The sequence below is a fragment of the Zootoca vivipara genome, chromosome 1 (genome assembly GCF_963506605.1).
Source record: "Zootoca vivipara chromosome 1, rZooViv1.1, whole genome shotgun sequence".
Classification (NCBI taxonomy): Eukaryota; Metazoa; Chordata; class Lepidosauria; order Squamata; family Lacertidae; genus Zootoca; species Zootoca vivipara.
The window spans coordinates 84,885,407-84,911,538 of record NC_083276.1 but is presented as its reverse complement, the minus strand read 5'-3'; the positions used below and the strand labels follow the sequence as shown (position 1 = coordinate 84,911,538).

The following is a 26,132-nucleotide window of genomic DNA, read 5'->3' as shown; positions in this document are numbered from 1 at the left end:
TGGAAGCAACCTGCCTTTTCTCCAAAGCAGCAGGGTCTAATGCGGAAATCCTTTCTCCCTCTTGAAGTCATGGAGCCAAACCACTTTTATCGTAGTCTACCTTCCTCTTGTGTGTGTCATGGGCCTTCTTGAGTATCCGTAAGTCTGGAGCAGTAGCAGTTGCCTCGGTTCAGTCAAAAACATCTGCTAGAGGCCTTGAAACAGGGTGGATTTTTGTGCATGATAACACGTCCTACAGTCAGCAGGGGATAGAAAAAGACAAGCAACAGGTGCAAATGTTCAACCAGGGCCAGCTTTCTCTCCATCTGTAGCACGGCTGCTTGTATAACACTCTAGCAGATTTCGGCGGTTGAAAAATCTATTTACAGTTCTGCAGTTCAGATCCTCCTTTCTTATCGCTTCTCTCACCTCTTTCTGCATCATGGGAAGGAGGAGGAACTCGCAGCCAAAGCACCAATGTTGCCTGTTAGGAAGAAATCTCTCTCTCTTTCTTTCATGGGCTGGAAAGCCCCACCTTACCCTCATGTGTCATAGATGCCCTGGAGGTAACCCAAAGTGCTGGGTGGCAAGTGTGGCCTTTAATGGCATCAGATTGAATACCGGTCGATGCCTGTGGAAGGGAATGAAGAAAGTTAATACCATATTGGCAGAAGGATCCTGCCCTATGCTTCTCCCTCTTTGTTGTCTGATGGGCATGATTCTGTTGGGAAGCAGCTGTTTCCTTCCATGAACTACATATCCCAGAGGATAAATCCTGTCCCCCAAGCTGGCCTGCTGGGAAGAATCGCTGCAGTCATAGGCACAGGCCAGGCTGTGCCTCCTATAGCAAACCCCTGGCCTAGAGAACGTGCAGAAGCCTCATTGGATGCACTGGCCTCCTCTCTAAAAAGAAAAGTTCCCAAATGGGGTGATCAGTAAAGTTTCTAAAAGTTCAAAACCTCTTGCTTACAGTTAGAGGCTTTTGATGATCAGAGGCTAGTTGGTGCATGGTCTCTCTTCTTCTCCACCCCAGCCCTTATGGTTCTTAGGTAGTCCCATGGTTGCAATTATCAGAGAGGGGTGTTCTGCTTAAAAGCAGTTGCATTGCTCAAGCTGAGCAAGTTTGGCCCTGAAAGCTATATACAGGGGAAGACTGCCTGAGAATCATAGGGAAGCTGCTCTGAGCTTTAGTGTTTTACCCACTGGTGTTACATGCTTATTAAATTTCATGTGCTGCATCATAAACTAGATAATCGGGAGCCAAAACCAGTCAGCTGAGTGGCAATCCTAAAAGTAACTCAGCCAGAAGTTAGGTGCAGATGGAACTTGTCTGCAGTTTCTTAGCTGCCTTTCAACCATTGTACTGGGAGGGAGGGGTGAGGTCCTAACAGGGCTGTTCTGCAGCCAAAAAAAAGGCTTAGAATTTTGTCTAAGCACCTCTATCTCATTGAGTTCTTCTGCAGTGAATTATACTTGAGGCAACTTGCATTTCCTTATATCAGGCCCAGGAAGTGCATGGTCCTCCTAGATGTTGTCCTACTACACATCCCATACTGTTCCCCATGCTGGCTGAGGGCTGATCTGACCTGGGGAGTCCAACAACATCATGAGGACTGCACAGGTAAGCCACCCCCACTATGGCATGGTGGCTACAGGCGTCAACCAAAGGGATGCTACCCTACATAGACCACGTACAGATCCACCCCAGCTTGCGTACAAACATGTAGCACAGACGCAGCCGTACACACAGCTAGTTGCGGGAGGGTGGCAACACAGTGAACCAGGGAGCCCATGGCATCAGGCAAGAACAAGGGAGATCATTCAGACTCAAGCCCAGTGGAACAAGGCAACAAGAAGCCTTTTGGTGGCAGCCTGTGTACCTGTGGCCAGAGCGACTCCTGGGAGCCGTATCAGCCAGAATTGTGTGCTTTTGGGGGGAATTGAGTGTAAACACAAGAGGAAATGATAATGTGGTTGCTATAACAACTAATGGGTAGTCTAGGTTGTCAACCAGCCACGCAAGGCATGAGGCCGATCTACCCCACCCACCCTTTATAGCTTATGTCGGAGGAGAAGGTTCCTTAGCTCCTTTTTCTAGCTGCTGTGCTCATCCATCACTGAGATGTTCCTATGCAGGTGGAAGAGTGAGAGAGCTGAGGACACCCCCCGAAAACTTGTAGATAATGTAATAAAAGTAGCAGAAGCTGGATCCAGCAATAGTAAACTGCAATACTTTCCCCACTCCCCACAATGGTAAGGGTAGCCTTGTTGCAAGGCAGATTGCTGGGCCCTTTAGAGAGATTAAATATTAATTTAAATAAAACTAACTGGGAATGAAAAGAATGGAAGTAAGAGAAGAAGTGAATGTAAAAGGGAACAAGGAGAAGGGATTAAAGAAGCAGGCTGTTTCTGGCAGGGGAAAGTAGGATACAAGTTAAGTGTGAAAGGAGACGGGGAGAAGAAATGAGAGATTATGAAAAATACTTTTTTGAATGGCATGTGTTTTTGGGGGGGGCAGGGGTATGTACAGATAAAATGCTTTCTCCCCTTTTAGCCTCTAGCTCAGCAAATTCTGCCTATAATGGAGAGGCTGAGCCACAGTGGCTCCAGATCCAATGTCTATACTTAGCTTGAGGAAAACTGAACTATGGAACTCCTTGCCACAAGGAAACCACTCTGGCAGAGAATTTAGCAGGTTCCAGAAATGGATTAGAGACCAGTGAACAATTATGCCAGATGATTAGAATAAACTCTGCCTCCATTCACCACCATTCTGTTACTGGCTCTGCCATTTTGTGTCTGGTGGGCCTCTCAGGTAGAAAGCTTGAGAACTCCTGAGTTAGAAGTCAGATGTGAAAGACAGAAGAAGTCACAGGGGATGAGTAAAAATAGTTTACAAGGCATGGAAGGGGGGCAGGGGGAACTCTTCTGAGATACACAGTGGCTGAATTTCTGATGGGCAGCTTTGAAGTCACAGTTGAGCTTTCAGATAAAGGGGGGAATTGGGGGGGAACTGTGGCTGTGTGTGCGCTTTTTCTACTGAATACCATCTTTTTCCATTGCAACCTTTAAAGGCTAGGCTTGCCAGCTGACCTGACACTCTACTTGCCCCCAGGCTGTAACTGCCTCTGTGTCTTTAGCAACCACAACAGGTAAAGAAATCAGGCGAGGTGACTGTGTAGGGCATGGGAAGTAACATAACTCCCAGCTCATGTTACCCTGTGAACTGGTTGTTACGGGGAAAACCCAGTGATAAAATCTGTGCTAGGAAAATGCTATGTGAAAAGCAGGGTTTTATCATTGCAATTGGAAATGAATCTAACATGCATGCAACAAAACACTTCCAACAATTGGTGTGCCGTGTTAGCACCAAAAGATGTGAAAAAGAGTAAGGAGAAAATCCAAATGGATTAGAGGTGGAATGAGAAGCTGCTGATTTTAAAGGTTTAAGCACAGCTTTGGTGTATCAAGAGGCCTCTCTCCTGCCAGAAGCTGGAACCCTGCCTGTGTGTGTCTGAGCAGCCCCCCAATCGTAATAATAATTGCCACCCTGTGGACCTCTCATGAAGAGGTTCCTCCTACAAGGCTATGCTGTGTTTACGATCCATAGCATTGGCCTCCCTTCCAGGCTGGGTGTTTGGTTCTAGACAGACAGAAATACAGACCTGGCTTGGCCGGACGGACAAGAGAGACCCAGCAGCAAGGCAAAAACGAGCAGCAGGGCAGAGGCTAGAGAGGCCAAGGCATGGGGCCTACCTGAGCTGGAGAGAAGCGGAGGAAATGGAGGGTACAAATGGAGGAAGGATGGAGCGTCAGGCGGCTTAAGAGTTTAGGGCATCGATACCTGCAGGCGTGAGAACCAAGGCTTGGAGAATGTCAGAGAGGGACACGATCCCCCGCGGGGTTTTCTTCTCATCCACCAGAACCAGACGATGGACCTGCCAGATGAGTGAGCCACACACCATCATGAGTAAGAGTAACGGGATGAGCCAAAATGAGTGCTTGACATCCACAGGGCAAGAGTGGCAAACCTCAGAAACATTTCCCTTTGGTGGCATAATGCTATTCTTATTAACACCATCACCATCCTAGTACAGCAAGATAGCCAAGGGACAGGGCATTCTGGGAAAAGTTACAATTAAGAGTGGCAGGCAGGAAATTTAAAGCTGAGTGCTGCTGCACCACCTATTAGCCTTTAGTTGCAGAGGAGCAACTGTGCTGTACAGAAAATAAGTCTAGGGCTGCTTCCCACATTACAATTTTTTAAGCTATGTGTGTTTGCATATGGAAACACCCGTTTGCTTCTAGGATGGGAAATCTGTGACCCTCTAGGTGTTTTTGCTGAACTACATTTCCCTTCATCCCTGGCCATAGACCATGCTGGCTGGGGCTGATGGGAATTGTGGTCCCAATGCTTTGTGAAAGACCACAGATTCCCCATTGGTTCAGTAAATCATTACACGCAACAGATAGATGTTTCCAGCCATATGCATGAGACCCGTATGTGCAGCAGGGAGTCAGGACTTGCCATGGCTTCCTGCTGTATGGCAGCAAGCAGCTGTTTACTCTCATATAACATGTGAAGCAGCCTTTAGGTGTCCAGTTCTCATCAGCATCTGAAGATGGTTTCACTTACGTTGGGGACCACCCACCTGAGCAATCTACCTCTTCTGTCCGGGCTCTCTGCTTTCCCCACGGACGCCCTTTTTAAGTGATTCATTGGGAATAGCTTCTACCCTGGAGATGTCTCATGAGAATTATTTTGGGTGTTTTTGTTTTTTGCTTAAACAGTTGGAATACAGTATCCTTTTCCTAGGGCCTGTAAGCCGCTAGTGTGGACTTGTCTCTTCCATGAGTGTCATGGGGAAGAACAAGCTAGAGGTGGTTACTGCTGGAACACCTATGCCAATAGAGCAAAGTCAATTAGGGGACAGGATTAGAGGCTGACTGGATTAGAAAGTGTCACTGGGCATGACTTGAGAAAGCAGAAAGTAGAGACAGAAGAGGTTTAGGCTGAACATTTAACTCCTGAAGTCAGATTTTATGGACCTGGAGAGGTCAAGGTCTTGCCACAGAGTTAACTGTTACCTAAAGCTGCACATTCTTCCTGCTCCACGCTGGCATACCTGCTCCTTGGCGATGCGATCAATAATGTCTTCCATCGTTTCGTAAGGATGGCAGGTGAGCACCCCTTCCAGGCAGACTGAGCGCTGCTTCAGTGCTTCCCCCACAGTAATGTCCAGGTTGTTGTAGGACTTCTGGGCAGCCAAGTGCTAAGCAGAGACAATGAAATGAATTTGACGCGACCATGACAGATCATCCAGGCAAGGGCTTGGCATTACCAGAGAATAAAGCCACCCCAATCCCACTTTGCAAAGGTGGGAGAACTCTGGTTTTAATATCCAGGTAACTCTTGCTGAAACAAGGCTCAGTTGCTACCCACTGGTTTAATGCACCTTGTGACAACCACTTTGATAAATGGACCCTAATCCGCCATCAATTTAGAATCACAGCATTTGGAGACAATGTTCTCCTTTGCTTTTCACCCTATGTTTAAGAGGGAAACCGCTGCTGACTTCTCTGTCTAGAGCTAAAAAATAGTAGTGAAAATTTGTATCGCCACCTCAATCCCTTTAGATCAGGCATAGGCAACCTTGGCTCTCCAGATGTTTTGGAACTACAACTCCCATGATCCCTGACCACTGGCCCTGTTAGCTAGGGATCATGGGAGTTGTAGTTCCAAAACATCTGGAGAGCCAAGGTTGCCTATGCATGCTTTAGATAGATGGGAGTTCAGGAAACATTTGCGAGGGATACCCAAACACACGCACGCACACACACACACACTACCAAGTGATCTTCCCATCTTAAAATTTCAAACAGGTACTGCATCCCCTAGAGGCAAGACAGGGAAACATTCCATTTTCTTAGCTATGGCTATTTAAAAAATCCATTCTCCCGCCAACCAACTTCACATCTGCAAAAATGTGATTGTGCTGTACTTACAATCACATCAAAGCGAGAGTAGAGGCCAACTACCCTCCCTGTAAAGAGAAAGCGAGGGAAGCATTATAAGGGACTCGGTAGAGAAAACCCTCCCATTCACCCACCTCATAATGTAGCTATCACCCATTTTTTAAAGAAGTATTGATATATTTAATACATTCCAACTAAGCAAGTATTCCATATGTATTAATCAGAAAAATAATTAAGAAATACCCGATAAAAGAAAAAATCCACTCACAATAAAGTTTTGAATAGAGCTAGACACAGAGTATTATGCATTCATATTTTCATACATGTGAACACCACTTTTCCAGGCTTTTATCACATCTTGAAGTTTATGAGTTAACACATAGAAAGAGGGTTCCTGATTTTATGGCAGCGGGTGGAATTTACAAAAGTGACAAAATCTGGGAGATGGTGATTTAACACTATCTCTGCGGTGTTACATATAGCACAATGGTTCATTGGCTCAAGCAGGGTGGGTGGGATTCAATGTGGAACCCTGAAACGGTGCAAAAGCTACATCACGCGATGGCTCGGATTGTTTTGATAAATGTCACATAGGGTTTTTGGACTTTCTGGGCCCAAGAAAAAAAGTAGAGATTGAATTAGAAAGCTGATAACATATATGAGAGGGGTAAGGCTCACTGAAACTGCAAACATAGCGGTGAGAAGAGCAGAGGAGCTCCCCACAGCAAGTACCTTTTTCATTAACAACAGGCAATGCTGAGACTCTGCGGTCCACAAAAGTCTCCAAGGCTGTGTAGACAGGGGCTGACTCCAGGACCATGGCAACGTCACGGAAGGTGCCGATGCCCAGTTCCAGGATGGTTTTCTGCAGGAATCGTGGCTTTGGAAGCATGGCTCCCTGTGGTGAGAGAAGAGGAGGTTATTTTTCTCAGTGCATTATTTATGATGCTCCCCCTGCCCCACAATGGAAATGATGTGCATTCACACAATAATGTAATTAATTGCATTATTAAATTTGGCCACAGGGAACAGTGAGCTGGATAACATTTTTTGCAGAAGCTGAACTGCAGCAGAATGGAAATAGAGCTGCAGACAATGAATATGGGGCAAAAAGGAAAATGATACCTTTTTACATCCCTAGTGGAGCCTAACCTCTTACTCCTCTGTTCCAGCTGTAATCAAGCTGTAAATACACCGAGCTGCATTAGCTCACGTTCCTCTCCCACCCTTGTCTCCCAACTTCTACTGTTTCCCCAATTGTCTATTTTAGATCATGAGCATCTTGAGGGAAGTGGCCAGTCTATTTTTCCCTATGCAACTCTGCAAGGCACCACATACCCTGTTGGCTCTGTACCAATAAATAAATGAGAGCATCGGGCACTGAGCCAACATATGGCCCACTGAGACCAAAAAAATCTGGCTTGCCATCATCTATGCCAGGTGCCCCCAAACTCGGCCCTACAGATGTTTTGGGACTACAACTCCCATCATCCCTAGCCAAGAGGACCAGTGGTCAGGGATGATGGGAATTGTAGTCAAAAAACATCTGGAGGGCCGAGTTTGGGAATGCCTGATCTATGCCAAGAGGAATTTGGGGCCACCAGACACTCACGAAGATATGCAGGAACTTGAGGATACGTTTGTGGGTCAGAATGTGTAGGACGTTCCCTGAGATGGGCTCAATAACAGGCAGACGATGGATCTTGTGCTTAATCAAGGAATAAACAGCATCAAATAGGCTAGGAAAGGGAGAAACAAAAGGGCAATATGACATGCCTGGAGATTGGCTTTCTGTACCCAGGGAACTGTACCTATTTGCTGCTTCCTCTTTGGGCATCATGCAGCACAGCTGCTCTAAATGGAGTAGGTGATGTGAGACAGTGAGGGTTCCCCCAACCCTATTATGGACAAAGGCTCTGTGCATTCAGCTGTTCGACAGGCAGAAATGAACAAGTGACTTACCTTCCAAGTCCTGGACTGCAGAATCTGGGACCGGCAGCCGTGTGACACCGGAGGTTGTGTCGACGTAACTTCCGGTGTCGCTTTGCCCTTCTATGGGCACCCAAAATGGCCGCCGCCGGCTTCGAAAGTCGCTTGTACGCATGTCAGGAAGTGCGTCGACACAACTTCCGGTGTTGCTCCGCCCATCTATGGGCACCAAAAATGGCCGCTGCCGACACCGGAAGTCGCGTCTATGCACTTCTGGACATGCGTAGAGGCGACTTTTGAAGCCGCCGGTGACCATTTTTGGTGCCCATAGAAGGGCAAATCGGAAAGAAAAAAATGGCCGCCGGCAGGAGAAAATAACAGAGAAAAACGGGAGACAAAGTGATACAGGGGACCACCGGGAAAAGGTAAGTAAAAACGGGGGTTTCCCGGGGAAAACGGGGTACTTGGCAGCTATGACAAGTGAAGTGTTTTCCGGCAAGGAACTGATGAGTAAAACTTCACTCTTTTTATACTAACTCCCATGCAGTTGTTAAAAGTACAAGACTCTTTCCATCAAAGCTAGCCACACTATTATTATGTATTCATTAAAATTCTTTCCCACCTTTCCTGCCAAAGAGGACGGATCTGTGGGAGGAGTAAGCAAGCATCAGGAATGACTTACCTATCATTTGGGGAGATGAACACCAAGGGTTTGAAGAAACCTTGCAAATACACCTCTGGGGAGAAAGGAAAGCACCTGAATAGTATATGGAACCATTGCCCTAGGTAAGATGGGAGAACTACTACAGGTCAAGGACAAAGCTACTTCTGTGGGGGGAGGGGAATCTGGCAAAAGAGGTAAGTTGGGTTTCCAATCTGTTTAGATTGAAGGATGATGAGTTTCTTAGATTTTGGCATACAGTAGCGTGAGGTCACTATACTATGTGGTTAATCACTGCCAAGTTGAAGATTATTTACCATAACATCAACTGTCTTCCCATTTTATGTGCACTGAAAGCATCTCAGAAATTGGGGCAGTGATTCAATGTATAAAACTTTTTTAAAAATAATTTTTCCCCACTTTGAAGAGAGGCAGGGTACTATAGCTTGTTGTACTGAATCAGACCAATAGTCCACTTAGCCTAGCACTGATTGGCAGTCACCCTCCAGGGTTTCAGCTAGGGGGCATTTCCCCACCCAAACAGGAGATGCCAGGGTTTGAATCTCAGGTCATTTGCAAGCAGAGCATGTGCTCCACCACTGAGCATGCAAGCAGTGAGCAGATGGAGGAGGATCCTCCCTATGCCTTGCACCTTCCCCCTTGAGTCAGGGGCAGCCCACGTGGCGCCCTCCACATGTTGGCTTTCACCTGCCTTCATCCTTGACCATTGGGCCATGCTGGGTAAGGATGAAGAGAGTTGGATCAACACCTGGAAGGTATCACATTAGCTACCCCTCTTCTGTGTGGTTGTGCAGATCAAGCTCAAAGGGAGAGAGCAAGTAAAAACAACGCCAGGGACAGAAATGGGACAGGATCCAATGAGCTCACAGCAATGGGCTACAGCACACTGAATCTCATCAGAGTGCAGCAAAATAGCCTGTAGTGCAAGGAGGGTGAGCCTATGAGCCTCCAAATTGTTATTGGTCATCCTGGCAAGGGCTGATGGAGTCCATCAAAACCAGAAGTCACTGGTTTCCGATCCCTAGAGTACTGTAACCTAAACCATTTGCCTAGGGGCTGGGGTGGCCAATGGGCCCCAACTCCCATCAGCCCTAGCCAGCATGGCCAATGGGAGGGAATTATGGGAGCTGTTGTCCTTTAGATGTTGTTGGACTAAATCAAGGGTAGGCAGACTAAGGCCCGGGGGCCGGATCCAGCCCAATCACCTTCTAAATCCAGCCCATGGACGGTCCAGGAATCAGCGTGTTTTTACATGTGTAGAATGTGTGCTTTTCTTTAAAATGCATCTCTGGGTTATTTGTGGGGCATAGGAATTCGTTCTCTCCCCCCCCCCCCGAAAAAATATAGTATATAGTCCGGCCCCCCACAAGGTCTGAGAGGCAGGGGACCAGCCCCCTGCTGAAAAAGTTTGCTGACACCTGGACTAAATGCTGCCCGCACCTTGTCTAGAGGCAAGACTATCAAGTAGGAAGGGATCATAGAATCATAGAGTTGGAAGAGACCACGAGGGCCATCCAGTCAACCCCCTGCCAAGCAGGAAACACCATCAAAGCATTCTTGACATATGCCTGTCAAGCCTCTGCTTAAAGACCTCCAAAGAAGGAGACTCCAAGTTAAGCAAGGAACTGTTTAAATCAAGGCCAGAAGTAGGGAGACAGACATACGGTAAACAGACACAGACACACACACACACACACACACACACACACACACACACACATGGTGCAATTCACCTTCTACTGCTGCCAATCAATTTAAAAGATGTTCAATAGCATCCATGCATACACTACTCCCCCTAGTGGTGCCCTCCTCACCTCTCCACGTTTCAATTTTGTGTTCCTCGATCTCATATATCTGAACCTAAAAACAGCACAAAATGATACTCGTGAGCATGGTGATGTCACCCACAAAAGGATAAGATAGAGTTCCAAGCAGCCCACACTTGTACTTTGAAGTCACGGGTCCTCATGCTTTGCTGTCACCCCTCTGGCCCTGCCCACCCCCCCTGCACATATTGGGAGGGAGATGCTGGAAGCTGGTTTGCTCCAGATCTTGCAAAGGCAATTGAGCAGGCCTGGAAAACTCACCAGAGGAGATCGGTAGTAGCGATGTAGGATGTTAATGAAGTCAGTGATAGTCAACATACCTGCAGTAAGAGAGAGAGTGGGGGAAAGAGGAAAAGGAAGTGAGTGGATACACACAGGTGTAGGTCTGGAGGAGCTGAAGCAACAGGCATGAAGGGCCTACCTTGTGCAGGCCCCAGTTTTCAGGACAGCAGATGGTTGAGCCTTTCCTTAATAAGGCACCTGCAGAATTCCTGCACACACCCATCCTTGCCTTCTTGACCATCCCTACAGTTTGAATGGCCAGCAGTAGTCCTCTGAAATCCCAGTTCACACTTCCTTTTGCCCAAAACCTGCTGTCCCGTGTTGCCCTCCTGAACGCAGCATCACTTACCCACAAAACACTGCTGCTTGTTGTCCCACAGAGGGGCAGCTCGCACCCCATTGGCGACCATGGCTAAGAAGGCCTTCTTAATCTGGGGACAGGAGGGGAAAAGAATAGGTCGGCCAGACAGGCAGTTGCTGTTCAATATTCCTGTCTATCTGCAGTTAGGAGTAGTCAATGTGTCTTTCAGGTCTTGTTGGGCTTCAGCCCCCATCATCCTTACCATTGGTCTGAGGCTGATGGGAATTGTAGTGCAACATCTGGAAGGCACCACACTGATCAGGCCAGATCTACAGGGTGAGGAAACAGCTGCATCCAGCCAAGGCGGCTTGGCAGGGGAAAATCCAGAAGTAATCGGCCACACTGCACTCCCTTGGACTCCAACTCTATGTAGCAATTATATTCTTCTGCTAGACTAGATATTATTAAACATCGTGGTTCAATTTTAGGGGGCAACAACCTTAGCCCTATTTTTTACCAAATGATGGGGCTTGGACTTTCTTCCTAGTTTGCTCTCTTCCCACAATTCTACCTCCTCCTAAATCACAGCTCTAGGAAGGTGATGAACTACAACAAATATGAGGGAAGATAAACTTGCAGCAGCAGGAATAACCTGATGAAACAGGTAGCATTGCTGCATCCAAAAAGTGAGCATCGATTTGATTAAATAATCCTTGCAGGAGGATTTGACTTCCTATATCCAGCTCTGCCAGTCGTAAGAAGAGTCCAAAGGCCCACCTAGTCCAGAATCCTGTTCTCACAGTAGCCATTCAAATGCATATTGAAGACCAACAGCACTCTCTCCACTAGTACTCCCAAATAGCAAGTATTCAGAGGCCTACTACCTCCTAACATGGAGGGAGAACACAGTCATTGCAGCTAGTAACCATTGATAGCTTTGTCCTCTATTAATTTCTACAGCTCCCCACCACACACACACACACACACACACACACACTGCCATAGCAGAAAGTCAAGTACCTGACAGATTAGGAAGGAAGTTGAAAACTGCTGAGTGTAGTGGTTATATTGGGGGGGGGGGCAGACATGTACTAAAAGGACTATGCTGCTTCCAATTATTCCCAACCCTGTGTTATCTGAGCCACTCACATTCAAGCCTTTTGCACACTCCCATCTGCACCATTCCACCCTGTATTCTATTTTGAGAACTAGCTTTTCTTGAGTGCTGATAACAATTTTACTAGGAACATTGAGAGGGAGGGAGCAGAGCTGCTGACTTGAGCCTATTGGACTACTGTCCTGTCTTTGCTGGATGTTTCAGGGTTTGTAACAGGGACCGGGACTTCAACTCAGATCAGTTCCAACAGTATCTGGATTGCCACAGGTTCCCCACCCCGATTAATAAAGAAGTGAGCTTCCATTATCCCATTAAAATGACCAGCTTTCTATCCCCTTCCTTGACCCACAACAGCTCCCACTTTCCCCCTTACCTGCAAAGTTGTGTCAAACACTACCAGTTTGGAGCTGGTGGGAATGGCATCATAACAGTGGTGGCGCCGCATGAAATGCATGTAAGTCTCAGCATCTGGTCCCAGCAAATCAGTATCAGGACCAAACCCAAGAATTTCACAGTCGAGAGAAATGATGTCACCGTCGTCATCTTTGTTGCTCTCTTCTGGCTTGGTGACTTCTGATGCTGCTTTGACATCCACAACTGTGCCTTTGCTTTGCTGACCTGCATCTTTAGCATTCAGGGTGGGGGCACTGGCGTTCCGGCCCTTGTACCTGCCTCTTGGCATCACGTCCTCCTTGCCCCCTGGACCTGTTTGTCTCCTATCTGTCACTGTGGCCTGTGGTCCACCATAGTTGTCAGCTGTATCCAATTCTCTGGCCTCTGAATCTGCAGCCTTAATATCCGATTCTGTAGCAACGGCATCCACAGCTGTTACTTTGCCATCCCGATTTGCAGTCTTGGCATCTAGCCCAACAGCTTTGGGATCCCCGTTCATGGTCCTGCCATCTGACATCACATTCATCATGCTCAACTCTGTACCTTTGCCATCTGCAGCCAGGTCCTTGGCCTCTTGCCCTACAACCTTGGCTTCCAACGCTGATTCCTTAACATCCAGAGACAGGTTGGGGCCTAGTGGGTAAGGGGAGGCATTGCAAATCCAGACACCAAAAACTTCTTGGTAGGTGAAACATTTAAGTAATCTTGGCCCTTTTGACTGACACAACCTTCCCTCCTTCTCACTAAGCCTAAAGAAATGGTATCTTCTCACATAAACTGCAGGAACACGCATGCTGAGCTGAACAACCCGTGACTTGCACAGAGAACCAGCCAAAAGCTGCAGCAGTCACTCACCAACCCTGCCCCACAGAGCAAATCCAGTTAGTTGATTGTTGACATCCCTTGACAGGCAGCAACCCACACACTTCAGCCTAAGGTGAAGGCATTCGTTGATTTCAGTCAGGGCCTAAACTGACTTCTACAAATTTTACAGTAGAGGGGAAAGTGTAAGAGGGGCTAACTACTTGCTCTGAAAAAGTAGACCCGGTCAGGAGGGGGCTGTATATTTATTCACACATTTCTGTGGCAGTTGAATAGCTTCATTATCTTTATTGAGTGCCCTCACAACAACCCTGTGAGGTAGGTCACCATTATTCCCACCTGGCAGATAGAAAATGGAGGATGGACAATACTGGGCTTATCCAAGGAATCTAAGTATGAGCCCAGATTTTGAACTCAGGCCTCACATAATTCAATTTTGTAAGATGGCATTAGGATGGGTTTCACAGGTACTAGCAGAACTGGAACCATCCTTAAACAGGAAAGCAAAAAGTGAAATCTGGGTATAACTGAGATTTTCCAAGGCTAGAATGATAGGGGAGGCTGTGGTTTGGGTGGCTCGCAGCATGGCTCAAAAAGTGATGTATAACATCCCAAATTTAGTACACACAATCATGTTATGAATTAGCAGGTTTAGAAGCAGGCAATTAACTCAAAGCAGGCAATTAACACACAAAACTGTTCCCTGCAACACATGTCATGAGTCAGTCTGGCTGGCAGGCAGTGCTGTACTTGAATGTGGTCACTCCACCACCAGCAGGCAAAACCAGTGCACTACCCACCTGCTTCCTGAGGCTGGAGGCCATTGCTCAGTGGTGCTGCCTGGGAGTTGAGGAAAAATGGACAGAGTTAAAAAGTGGCCTCTGTGGTCCACATTAAATGTGCAAAAAAGTTCCGCTTTTAGGATCTGATAAGTGAGAGCTACAATTCTGCAGTGGACAGGGAACCTCACCTCAGACTCCACCCTAGGCCCTCAGTCCCCACAGTGCTACAAATCTAGTTCAAATTGAATGCTGGAGGGATAAAAAAAAACTTAGTGCTTCACATATTTTCTGCAGGCAGGGGCCATTTCCTTCATCCTCACATGGCTGCTGTTTATTGCCTTCAAGTTGCAGGCAGAGTTGTTTGCAGGGAATGTTAAGCATGTTGTGGGAAAGCAGATGTTTAAATCTTGGGTAGGATAATATGTCCTTTTTACATCATGGGGAAGAGGGTGGCTTAACCAGCTAATACCACAAGGGAATTAAGAAACAATGCCATGGTGGGAGAGGAGACCTCTAGTTCTAACAATCCCCAACAATCTTACCTATAGCTTCTCCAGTTAGTGCCCAAAGCTAGCGTCTGTAAGGACACTGCAGTAAAGCGTCTATTGTTAATGTGGAAGGGGTACACACAGATGTTCCAATAAAGCTGATTCAGGCTGCACCCAGTCAGACTGTGCATGACAGACAACATACTCAACCACAATGCATGCAAACTCAGACACAGGAGGAAACAAGAGCAGAGTGCAATCAGACACAGACATGCTGAGACATGGAACAAACCCCAGAAAGAGATTTGGTAGCCCACAATTTTCCTACCTCGAGCGACAGGAAGCAGAAACATGCCGGCTGACAAATATAATCAAGATAATCAACAATTTGTTTATTTAATTTATTTGTCAGTTGCTTTATCTTGTCCAGGGCAACCCAAAGCAACTTACAGCTAAACAATAAACAAACTAGACAATAAACCCCACACAGATACATTAAAATCAAGAGGGAAGAGAAATACTTTAAGAACATCCCACCCACCTCTAAGTTAAGGACCAAAGACCTGGTTTTGGAGGAAATAATATTAAGAAAGGCACTTGCAAGACAGCAAGAGAGCCATATAGGAATGGGATTCAGCTGCCAAGTTTCTCTCACCTCGTTTATGGCTGCACTATTTGCTTGATCGATTGATCAATTAAATAAGTTGATTAAAAAGGTGTCCTCAATTCAGCAGACAGATTTTTAAACAAATAACGCCACACGAAAAGCATTTTTTTCTGACACAGAGGGAGCCTGTTATGACGACACATGTTTGCATTCTATAAAAACACAAAGCGCGTGCGTTTCCCTCTTTGTCTTCAGAGCTTTTGTTTTTCTTCACCCGGACACTTGCGCGGGTCGCATTAATGCATAAGATTTATTTAAATGGGCAACAACAGACCGAGTCCAATTCCTAAACGTGAAATTGTTACGGACCAAGCACGCCTAGGAATCGCACCCGAAGGTGTGGGGGAGAAAACGCAGAGGGGCAAGGCAGCGCTCTGCACATGCTCGAAAGCTCCGTTCTTCACACTCAAGGGTGTCCCATGAGCTTGGGGACCACGTTCCGGGGCAAGTAAGCCCCGCTAGCCCCACTCCCCCCGGCAACCGAAAGCAGGAAGTGGTCTCGGCGTTGTTGCGCCAGGAAGTGCCCTCCGTCCGTGCTCCCCGGGTCCGGCCTGGCCAGCAGAAAGACACCCGCCTCGGGGAGGTTTTTCCGCCGGGCTCCTCGCCCCGCGCCTTACCTGCTCCAAGGCTGGTGCCGCCGCCGCCGCCCGCTCCATGCCGAGGCAGCTGCTATTTTCGAGCGCCTGGCCGGGGAGCCAGTCCGTGTCAGGAAGGCGGCGGGCCTGGCAGCAACACCCGGGTGCGCGCGGCGCCAGGAGGGGCCACCGCCTGCTGCCGCGCTGTGCGAAGAAGGGCCTTCCCGCCGCCGGGGGACTCAGGGCAGCGCGCGCGCCCTTCCCGAGAATGTGGAGGAGGAGCAGGGCATGCTGAGAGCGGAGCTCTCCCAGGCGCCGAGGGTTGCTCGGGCGAGTGATGCAGCGAAGAAAGCGGGCTCCGCTGCCGGGGGACGCGGCCTCTTGCTCGGGAAGCTTCGGGCAAAGCCTCCTGTTTGCCCTGTATACGCTGGAGGGCGGGGGGAGAGAGAGAGCGACTCGGCTCCGGCTGTAAATAAATCGCGGAATGTGCGAAGGGAGGAAGTCGGGGCACAGAAGAAGCCTGTGCGCGGTGGGACATGGTCTCGCGGGGTGGGAGGTGGGGTGAGGAGAGATGATGGAGGCTATTTGGGGGGGGGGAGCCCCTCCCGGGAGGAAGAAGCAAAGGGGTGAAACGCCAGTGATCGGCCGAGGCCAAGAGGAGCCGTTGTAGAGGTACAGTCCCTGGTGCAATGGGGACACTATAACCTGGCTCCCCAGGGCAGAGGCTGTTCCCGCTTGCAGTGGGCTGCTTTCTTTCAAAAGGCCCCTATGCCTTTAAAAGCTGAGAGGTAGGCAGACATTCAACTGGCGAAGTCGCCCCCACCCGCAAGGAGTGCTGATTGGAAAGCTATGCAACTTCCAACTGTTGCATTTAAAAAAAACACCAGCTATTGTAATACTGTATCCAGGATATAAGATGCAAATTGTAATTTTAATGGTTGAATCTTCCAGCCTTTTCCCCACCAGTCCCTCATATCCTTTTACCAACAAACTCATCCCCTTCCTATGTTCCAGCAGCAACATAATATTCCCAGTGTTATTTTTTAAAATGCTAGTTTGTCTTTACCAAAGCATCTGGAGAAAAGGAGCTCATATTTCCAAAAGTGTTTGGGCCATGATAACACTTTTAAAATAGGCCACTTTTTTCCTGGATGTTCACCTAGCCAACTCATTTATCTGATTACAGGTAGGTAGCCGTGTTGGTCTGGATCGAAGTAAAATAAAAAAATTCCTTCAGTAGCACCTTAAAGACCAACTAAGTTTTTATTTTGGTATGAGCTTTCGTGTGCATGCACACTTCTTCAGATACAGTGAAATGGAGTGTACTGCAGTTCTTCAGATACAGTGAAATGGAGTGTACTGCAGTTGCTTTGCGACCCTCATGAAGCAAAGCTCCCCTCCTGAAGCAAAGCAGCTTGTGATTCAGTAGTGCTTGATAGGCATGTTACCTGAAATGGGAGGAGAAAATGTAAAAGTGTGCATGCAATTACAATTTCAGTTGGCATCCTAGAAAATGCTAGTCTAGAATGGCACCATTACAAGATAATTCTAGACCCTGTTGCTTGTGGCTAGCAGCGGTCAGCAAACTTTTTCAGCAGGGGACCGGTCCACTGTCTCTCAGACCTTGTGGGGGGCTGGACTATATTTTGGAAAAAATGAATGAATGAATGAATTCCTATGCCCCACAAATAACCCAGATGCATTTTTAATAAAGCACACATTCTACTCATGTATAAACACCAGGCAGGCCCCACAAATAACCCAGAGATGCATTTTAAATAAAAGGGCACATTCTACTCATATAAAAACACGCAGATTCCTGGACAATCTGTGGGCTGGAATGAGAAGGCGATTGGTCCAGACCCGGCCCCTGGGCCTTCGGTTGCCTACCCATGGGCTAGCTATTACCAGGCACCTTTTTTATCTTTACAGGCAGTTCTGGTCCTGCCTCAGAGCCTTGATCTTGATGCAAGTGCTTGCTGTCTTCACCTCCCCATCTACACATACTAAACATAACCCAGTTGGGATTGGCCTCTCTTCCCCACTGTGGAGAATTCCTGGAGAATGAGTCAGGCTCCCAAAAAGAGAAAGTGGCTGTCCCCTCCCCTCTCAGTTTATCCCCACTACTTGTAGCCTGAACTCAGCAACAGAGGCCTTACTGGCTCTTGGCAAGAAAGGAATTGGTTACGGGTGCCCACTGCCACCAGAAAGCCAGCTGTGGTTGGTCAAAACTCCCAACACTTCAGGGGATAGATAACCTGTTCCTATCAAGATCATTTTCTCAACCTAGCAGGGGGAACCTTTGCTCCAAAAGGGAAAACATAAATATAAAAATTAAAAACATTACACTTTGCAAAGCAAGCAGTGTGGAGGAGACTGCTTTTCCTTTGCAGCCCAATAGCAACTGTGTGTGCTCTAGCAAAAAAAATTAAACTAACAGTAGGGTAATACCTTTATTGTGACCAAGAAAAGATGCAACAAAATGCAATATCCACTTTAAAATGGGTAAATTTTGCCCTATGTGGAAAAATAACACCAGGCAGTGTGTTGAGCAGCTTTTTCTTCAGAAAAAAGTAACTTTTTTTTTTTTTAAAAAAAAGGCATTGTGGGAGATCAGCATACACACCAAAAATACAGGCTTGGTGGCAGATGATTTGCATGGTGGAGAAGACTTTGTTGGTTGCCAAAACAGATTTCAGGTTGCACCAAGGGCCCTTTGGTTACTAAAGAAAGAAGAGTTTGGATTGGATATCCTGCTTTATCACTACCCAAAGGAGTCTCAAAGCGGCTAACAGTCTCCTTTCCCCTCCTCCCCCACAACAAACACTCTGTGAGGTGAGTGGGGCTCAGAAACTTCAGAGAAGTGTGACTAGCCCAAGGTCACCCAGCAGTTGTATGTGGAGGAGCGGAGACGCGAACCCGGTTCCCCAGATTAAGAGTCTACCGCTCTTAACCACTACACCACACTGGCCTAAAGAAAACTCTGGTTGGCACACATCCACTGTAGTTCTTAGGAAAGTGTGTATATCGGTTAGTGGCCATCAAACAGCAAAAATTACTTACAGACCTTTAGTTTATATTATACTCACTTACCGGAGAGTGGCCGGTCTTGAAGAATTGCTAGATATGTTCTAGGCCTCTAAACCAACTTGCTTGCCTCAAGGTGCCCACCTCAAAAGCAATTACTCATATTTCAAGAAACTGTATAAAGGAGCTGGAGGACTTGATTAATGCTGCTCTACTCTTTGAAACCAAAGCAATTTCTCATTGTTTTATAGGGTGGCAGCAAAACAGAAAGCAAACCATAAGAGTATAGCTATGATACTTAAGATTGGAATGCATATGCTGCTTCTACACAAACTCTGCATAAGAGGTATGGTGACCATAGGAAGATAGTTATGGATTGCTGTACTTCAACAATATACCGAATAACGGTGGCTTTGCTAAAGTGCTCATATGAAATCAAGGTTTATTGAAAGCAAGGGCCATTTTTGAAACTTAGCTGGACATATTAAGCAGCAAGAAACTGCTTAATATTAAGCAGCAAGAAACTGGAGAGCTGTCAGATTTCTCAAACCTCACATTATTCTAAAATCTCACATAATTATCCAGATATGCCAGTAAACTATCTCTTGGATTTAAACTTATTGTTTAAACTGGCTTGTTTAAACTTATCTACTGCTGAGTCTGTAACATAAAGTAGCTGTTTTAAAGGAAGTGTGGCCACAAATCCTGGAGATTAGGAATCTAATTGACAGGATAGTTTTATGTGAATTATAGATTCTGTTTGGATATCTCTGAAAGACTGCAAGGTGGTGGTTTTTTGCTGTGCAATAGAAGATTAATTAGATTTGCCCACATGACATTATGGCAGCTTAAGCAAATCAGATATATTACAACTGCATATCTGCCTGGAATAGTACACACTATTCCTACCTCCCATGCTGAGCAAAAAAACCAAACCAGTTTTCCTTGCTTGCAGATCAAAAAAGCTATGATTTATGACAGACCCAGTTTTCATGCCATGCTAAGTCAAACTATGGAATAGCACTCCTCCATAGCTCCTGCTGCAGCCAAGTTGCTGTGAGCTAAGCCAGAGTTTGGCTTAGTGTTACTTCTGAGTCTGGGCTTGTCTCCTCTCACTCCAGACAAACCATGAGTGGTAAGCCACAGAACAAACATTGCCAAGAGCTCATGGTCTGTATGGAGCAAGATAAACCACAAGCTGTGATTTGGATGCATCACTAAGCCAAACTGTAGGTTAGCTCTAATCAGTGCAGCAGCAGAGGAGCAGGGGAAAAGCCACAATCTTCTCTCCAGGAACCTGCCCATTTGCTCATTTGTGTTAAGCCATAGCTTGGCTTAAAGTTATATGCAAAATGGGCCAGAAATTCTAGGAAGTTTATCTAGCCGTGTATTTGCTCCACACTTTCCTCCCACTTTTTTAAAACCTCAGTCAGTTTATTAGATTCACTATAATTGGGCCTTGTATGAGAAATTTAGGTGAAGTGAGGCAATCACTCTACAGAGGTTGATGTTTGTTCTCCTATTCCTCTCTCAAGAATTTGGTGTTGACAGCAGAATCTCACATGGCTTACCAACCTGGAGAAAATTTGCTTGTACGGTATTTCTTAGATAAGCAAACCTGCTTAGTGGCAGCTTAGAGGAGGAGCAGGGCTCACCTAGACTCAAAAATCCCTAAAGCACCAACATTACCTTTACTGCCACCCAAATTATATCACAACAGTCATGACCACATACTTGCACTTGAATCCTTTATTATGCTTTTTTTTTTTAAAAAAAAAAATCTTTTAATTTAGCAGTGTGAGTTAAACTGGACTCATGACATCCTTTTGAAAAATATATGTTTACCCTCCTCTGGATCTCTCCGATGCACACTTCAGAAGACCCAAACCACCACTAGTGCCCTCCATGCAGCAATACATTGACCACTGACATTTCACTCTGAGCAGAATAAATCCATCTGAAGAAGATAGTTGTGTTAAACAAGTTGAGACAGCAGCTACTCGAGCTTCAAATCCCGAAATGTGGAAGGTGCTGGGATGGCTTCTCTATCCCAGAGCAGTCTTCTTCCATTCCTGAAACACTTGGGCAGAATTCTATACCCTTCTGCATAGGGTGGCTCCTCACAATCATAGCACATCATTTTGTTCCTCTCAGTATCAAGCTCTATAGCACACTGCTTGGAGGATCCACCTTAGCAAGATAAAACCAACAAACGAGGCTTCTATTTACTGCAATGGTTTGCTTTAGGGGAAAAGAAAACCACCAGGACAAGGAAATAAGTTCATTACAAAGCACTACATAGGAAGTTACCTTATACTGAGTCAGACCATTGGTCCATCTACCTCAGCACTGTTGGCAGAGGTTCTCCAAGGTTTCACCCATGAGTCTTTTCACCTTATTTGGGAACCTGGGATTTTGTGCATGGAAAGCATTTGCATATGTTCTACCACTGAGCTGAAGGGTGGAATTTGTCCAGAAATGCAGTGACTTTTTCCTAGATGTCTTGAGTTCCACCAATTTACATTGAGCGATCCATGACATTTTGTGCAGAGTAGTACCCACCTAAGGTTCAAATACTGATGGGGCACGGGGGAAGGAGAGAATCAGCAATGCCTGTTAATACCAGGAAACAGAGATAGCTGTGTAGACCACATTGGAGCAGTGCTGAACACCTGTTTGCTCGTAATTACTCAAGTTAGGAAGGGTGGGTGGTGGTGGCAAGAGTATAAGGCGGCTCAGGGAGACGGCCAGCTGGGAGAATTCTTTAGGACACTCGAAGAGGCCTCTCCACTTTCACACTTCTACACAGCTAGCTCTTTTAGGTCATTCAATACAATCCTAGGAGTCAGGCTAGTTCACAGAAGATTGTCGCTATGAGATTTGAGAGGGACACATTAGGCACCAGCCTCCTACAGAGCCCAAAGAAGGGACATGACACTCAGTTTTCAGTAGGGGACAGTGAAATAAAACCTGTTGCAGGGCTAGGACACATAGGCTGGTTCCTAAAAGAGAATTCAAAAGGCAACCCTTCATTTTCGTGTACCAGGCAAACAGGGAGAGAGGATTTAACCAAGTTAAAACTGAACATATACTGAGGATGTTAGCAGTAGGAAGCCAACTCTCCCTGCACCCTTGTTTTATTACCTTACTAGAAATTGGCTTGCCCTCCTTTTGTTAATGCACAGCCTCACCAAGATCTCAGCACCTGCCCGACTTGGCTTGCAAAAAGGGCATAAGAAATTAAAACAAAAATTCAACACTCAAGTCTCCTAAAGGATTAGACTGTTTCTGTTGGCTTTTTGGAGAAAAGGCTCTCCCACAATAGAGATTAGTGCAACACACCCTTCCCCTCTGTTTACAATGTTTTGCAGGGAAGGTTGGTAACTGTCAACTGATGAAGCTAGTAGCCAGGAACATATAGAGTATGAACTTGGAAGAAGCAAGCCGTCTCCACTTCTATCTTCCCAACCTCAGCGACAGCCAAGCTGGCTAAGAGAAGAGCCAAGCTGGAGAGAAGTTATGATGAATCTGAAGGGGGTGGAAATAACAAGCCAAGGGGAAAAGAAGCTTTAATTCTGGGGATCGTGTCATAAAGGTCTCACCAAGATAGATACCTGTGTTAATACAGCCAGTGAAGTAAGACAGAAACACAAGGTAAGTCACTGCAAGGCAAATTCTGAAATGATTTCTAGCAACTCATTCCCTGGCATGATGCAAAGAGAGCTGCTGCTTCTACTGCTAAGGCCCCAGGAGAAAGCACAACTACATCCAGTGTGCCTGGCTTGGCTTCCAACCCTCTGTTTCCCAGCTTTTCTGCTCTTAAGAGCTTAGCCGCTGAGGTTACTTAGGATTGGCAAATGACAGATGTCCTAAGAAAGAGGTGCGCTGTTACTTTGTTGTTATGTACTCCAGGGAATCTCACACCCCTCTGCAATGACTTAAACCGCTTTAACAATAAATGCACACTGCATCTATATTCTAGATTATAGCAGCTGTATCCAGTTGTATCCAGATTTCCAGGACTGTGTGTGATTCATAAATACTGCCCTGACCAATGGAGAAGCAATCTATTTGGTGAGCTGCACTGTATGAATGATGCCTTCCTTTTTCTGGCCATTTTTATCACAAGTAACCACCTAAACACATCTCACCACCATAGTGAGAAATACAGGCATTTGGAATATCATTATGGCTACATGGAAAAAATAGAAGACTTCACAGTGATGCATCAGGGGACATACCTCATGCTGTCCATAGCATCTGGAGAGAGAGAGAGAGTGTGTGTGTGTGTAATGAGACAAAAGGACTCCTATCCTTCATTAAACAGAAAGATGTCTTGCAGCCAAAGTTGTTGAGTTCACCCTCAAGGCTCAGAATTTAGCAGCTTCCTGCACATGGTGTCTGAGTACAGATGGGAAATGCTCCTAAGTGTCAAGGTATCAGGAGTCAAGTAGAGCAACAGATGCATCTATCAGTGCCCAGGCATCAGGACAGCAAACAGCCTTTGCTGGCTGAAAGTGCAAGTTTACTAACACATTCCGGACATACGCACACAACTGAAAAGTGTACCCAAAGCTGGGATCCAGTACCAGATTCAGATTAGGAGTAAAGTATAACACGTGCAGAAAAGGCAGAATTCTCCAGCAGCAGGGAGAAGAAGGCACTGACTGATCAGAAATAACACTGACTGAGGCTGCAGTACTTAAAGCAAGAATTATACAGCCAAGCACCACTGGGGCTAAATTATAGTCAAGTCTTCTTTAGGGGTAAAGAACTGGAACGTGTTCTAGGGTGTGTATGAATGCTAGGAGGATTAACACAGATAACCACCCGGTCCTAAACCAGAGAGGAACAAGTAGCAGCCACCTTAGCACACCTTTTTCTAAGTTCCAGCACAAAGCTAGAACCGAAAGGAGATGTTCCTCCTGTCTTAAGAAACCACCACCAGTGCTTAAGCTACACAGTTGTGTTTTGGACCGGCACACTGCAAAATCTGCTTCTCCAAAGTAAAAAGTAAGTAGAAAATACCTTCCATAACTAAAGTCCATCAGGAAATCTGTACCCAGGAACTAAGTAAACATGGGTGTGCACCTAGAGAATAAGAGTATTCAAGGACTCCCCATCACCTCCCTCACTGTTTAAGCCTATTTCTCTTATGGCCATGCACCAGAGAGTTTATGAAAAAATCTGCCTGATTTACTGGTGTTAAGCCATTCTAAAGTTTGTTTTCCCACCTGTTCAGCTAATAAGGAATTTGTGTCATATTGTGAATGCATGGATTATTATGTCAATTGCAAACATGCAATTGCCTCATGGTAGCAGCTCATTTCACAAATGGTCATAGAGGTTGTCAGTGTCTGGCCAAACCTAGTATGTTGGCACTTAACAGCAAGAGGCACTTATGGCTCAAGTGGTGACGATCATGGCAAGGTCAATAAACTATAAGAAACTCACACTAAAAGTTAAATAGGCTTTCCAAGCTTCTGTGTTTAGCAACTTCCTTTGTCATAAAAAAACTATAAACAGAGCATTTGTCCCTTTTAACCAAGTTAAACATCTCCTCTTCGACCCAATTCCCTTTCCAAAAAAATAGTTCTACGTGGGCGTGCCGGACGAAAGGTCCTCCCCATCCTTCCATGCTGGCTCTCCTAGCTTCTGTTGAGGTAGGTCACGTATGCCCCCTCCTGACACCATAAGGAAGGGGATGTTGGCCACTCACTCAGTCCCCCGTCACTTCACTAGGCTTGAGTTGCTGAGGGTCCGAGGGATTGTGGGTTTCTTGAGATTTCCAGCTGTGTATTTAATCTGAGGTAAGCTTTGAGTGCAAGGGTTTGGCTCAGAGCTTCGGACTGGCTCCTCCCCATCTCGCTGGACAAGGGTTTTGCTGTTGGGAAGAAGACAGAACTTGAGAGAGAGGCAGATCCGTCTTGCAGCACAGAATGGAGCACACACAGAGAGAACCACTTCCATAGCATATCATTTCCACCCATCTGAAGGAAACAGCAGTCTTTCTATTACTACTGTACTGTCTCATCCCTGTATTTCATGGGAAAGAAGGATTTAGGGCTTATGGCTCACCACTGCCTAGGCCTGATTACCACAATGTGCTGTACCTTGGGCTGCCTTGAAAACAGTCTAGAAACTTCAGCTGCTCCAAAACAGGGCAGCAAGATTGTTTACAGGGAGTGGCTGAAAAATTATATCATGACTGTGCTTTGCTATCTACACTGGCTTCTAATCTACTCCAGGGGACAATTCAAAGTGCAAGTATTAACTTTTCAAGCCCTAAAACAGAGATGGAGAATCTGTGACCCTCCAGATGTTCTGGGACTAGAACTCCAATCATCCCTGACCATGGGCCATGCTGGCTGGAATGCCAACAACTTCTGGAAGGCTGCAGGTTCTCCACTCCTGCCCTAAATAACCTGGGGCTAGTTTACCTGAAGGGCCATCTCCTCCCATATATACCCAGCCCAACCTGAAAATCATCTTTAAAAGTCCACCCCTGCCAAGTGACGTGAGGTGACGCAGGTGCCGACTTTTCAGTGGCCATAGGTCAAGGTCTTTTATTCAGCTAGGCTTTCCTACTTAAAAACATGGTCAAAAGGTTTTTTTAGACATTGGGTACTACTGGTTCCCATGTTGCTGGTTTTATTTTGAAGTTTTAGCTTTGTTTGTGATTTTGTGTTCATGTTGATTTTACATTTTACATGTTTTTTTAAGTACACTACCCAGAATACTTAGTGTTACAGGTTAGCATAAAAATGCTACAAATAATTATTTATGTCAGAAGTAAAAATAAGAAAGGCTAAGACAACAGCCTGGTTTGAACTTAACATGAAATCCTAGCTTGTAGCTACATGATCAAAGCTGCCTGACCATACATGGGCTCAGGGCTACTCAGGGAAAACTAAGATTGGCACTGTATCCAGCCTCCATGATTTTTTTTAAAGAAGGAGTTGCAAGTCAGAATGGCAGAAAAGTCTCACAGCCATTGCAGAGTGCCTCAGTGTGCACCACACTGAAAAAGCCCAGTTGAAATTAACTATACTTTGCCCTTACTGCATGTAATGATTAACCACAGTTGGTTTAAACCCAGAAGCAGATGCTTCTAATTTAATCCTCTGGCACATCCTAACAGGGGCAGAAAGTAGCACATAAACAGTTAAGACCACGCTTGTTAAAAGGGTAATATATCAGGGGAAGGAAGTAAACAATGTAAAGGTGTCATATAAATAACAAAGAAGAGTTTCCTTTCTCTCCATGTATTCATGAGGTTAACAACC

At 46.1% G+C, this 26,132-nt stretch overlaps 2 protein-coding genes across 9 annotated transcripts in view; both read right to left on the bottom strand.

Annotated features, from left to right (window-relative positions):
* Positions 1-245: 245 nt before the first annotated feature.
* On the bottom strand, positions 246-15,951 carry PRKAG3 (protein kinase AMP-activated non-catalytic subunit gamma 3). Of its 3 annotated transcripts, XM_035127135.2 has the most exons (13): positions 15,862-15,951; positions 14,108-14,147; positions 12,466-13,118; positions 11,024-11,105; positions 10,654-10,712; positions 10,381-10,426; positions 8,567-8,621; positions 7,568-7,694; positions 6,688-6,853; positions 5,986-6,023; positions 5,106-5,252; positions 3,824-3,917; positions 246-610 (listed from the first exon to the last, which is right to left on the bottom strand). In XM_035127135.2, the coding sequence occupies exons 1-13, from the start codon at positions 15,898-15,900 to the stop codon at positions 588-590; spliced, it is 1,569 nt and encodes a 522-aa protein (XP_034983026.2). In that variant the 5' UTR covers positions 15,901-15,951; the 3' UTR covers positions 246-587. The 3 variants fall into 3 exon arrangements, 2 of the variants coding, with proteins under 2 accessions (XP_034983026.2, XP_034983016.2); XR_004693326.2 differs by lacking the exons at positions 14,108-14,147; positions 15,862-15,951 and having other exon boundaries at positions 3,736-3,917; positions 12,466-13,398; XM_035127125.2 differs by lacking the exons at positions 14,108-14,147; positions 15,862-15,951 and having other exon boundaries at positions 12,466-13,398.
* TTLL4 (tubulin tyrosine ligase like 4) overlaps positions 13,537-26,132 on the bottom strand; it is a 35,772-nt gene continuing 23,176 nt past the window's right edge. For 3 of the 6 annotated variants that reach the window (XM_060278088.1, XM_035127052.2, XM_035127062.2), the window contains exons 19-20: positions 15,862-24,730; positions 13,537-14,147 (exon numbers count right to left, since the gene is read on the bottom strand). In XM_060278088.1, the coding sequence (XP_060134071.1) occupies positions 24,577-24,730 (154 nt within the window). In that variant the 3' untranslated portion in view covers positions 13,537-14,147; positions 15,862-24,576. Of the gene's footprint in view, positions 14,148-15,861; positions 24,731-26,132 lie in introns of those variants that run through there. The other 3 variants (XM_035127079.2, XM_035127088.2, XM_035127108.2) reach the window with 3 other exon arrangements.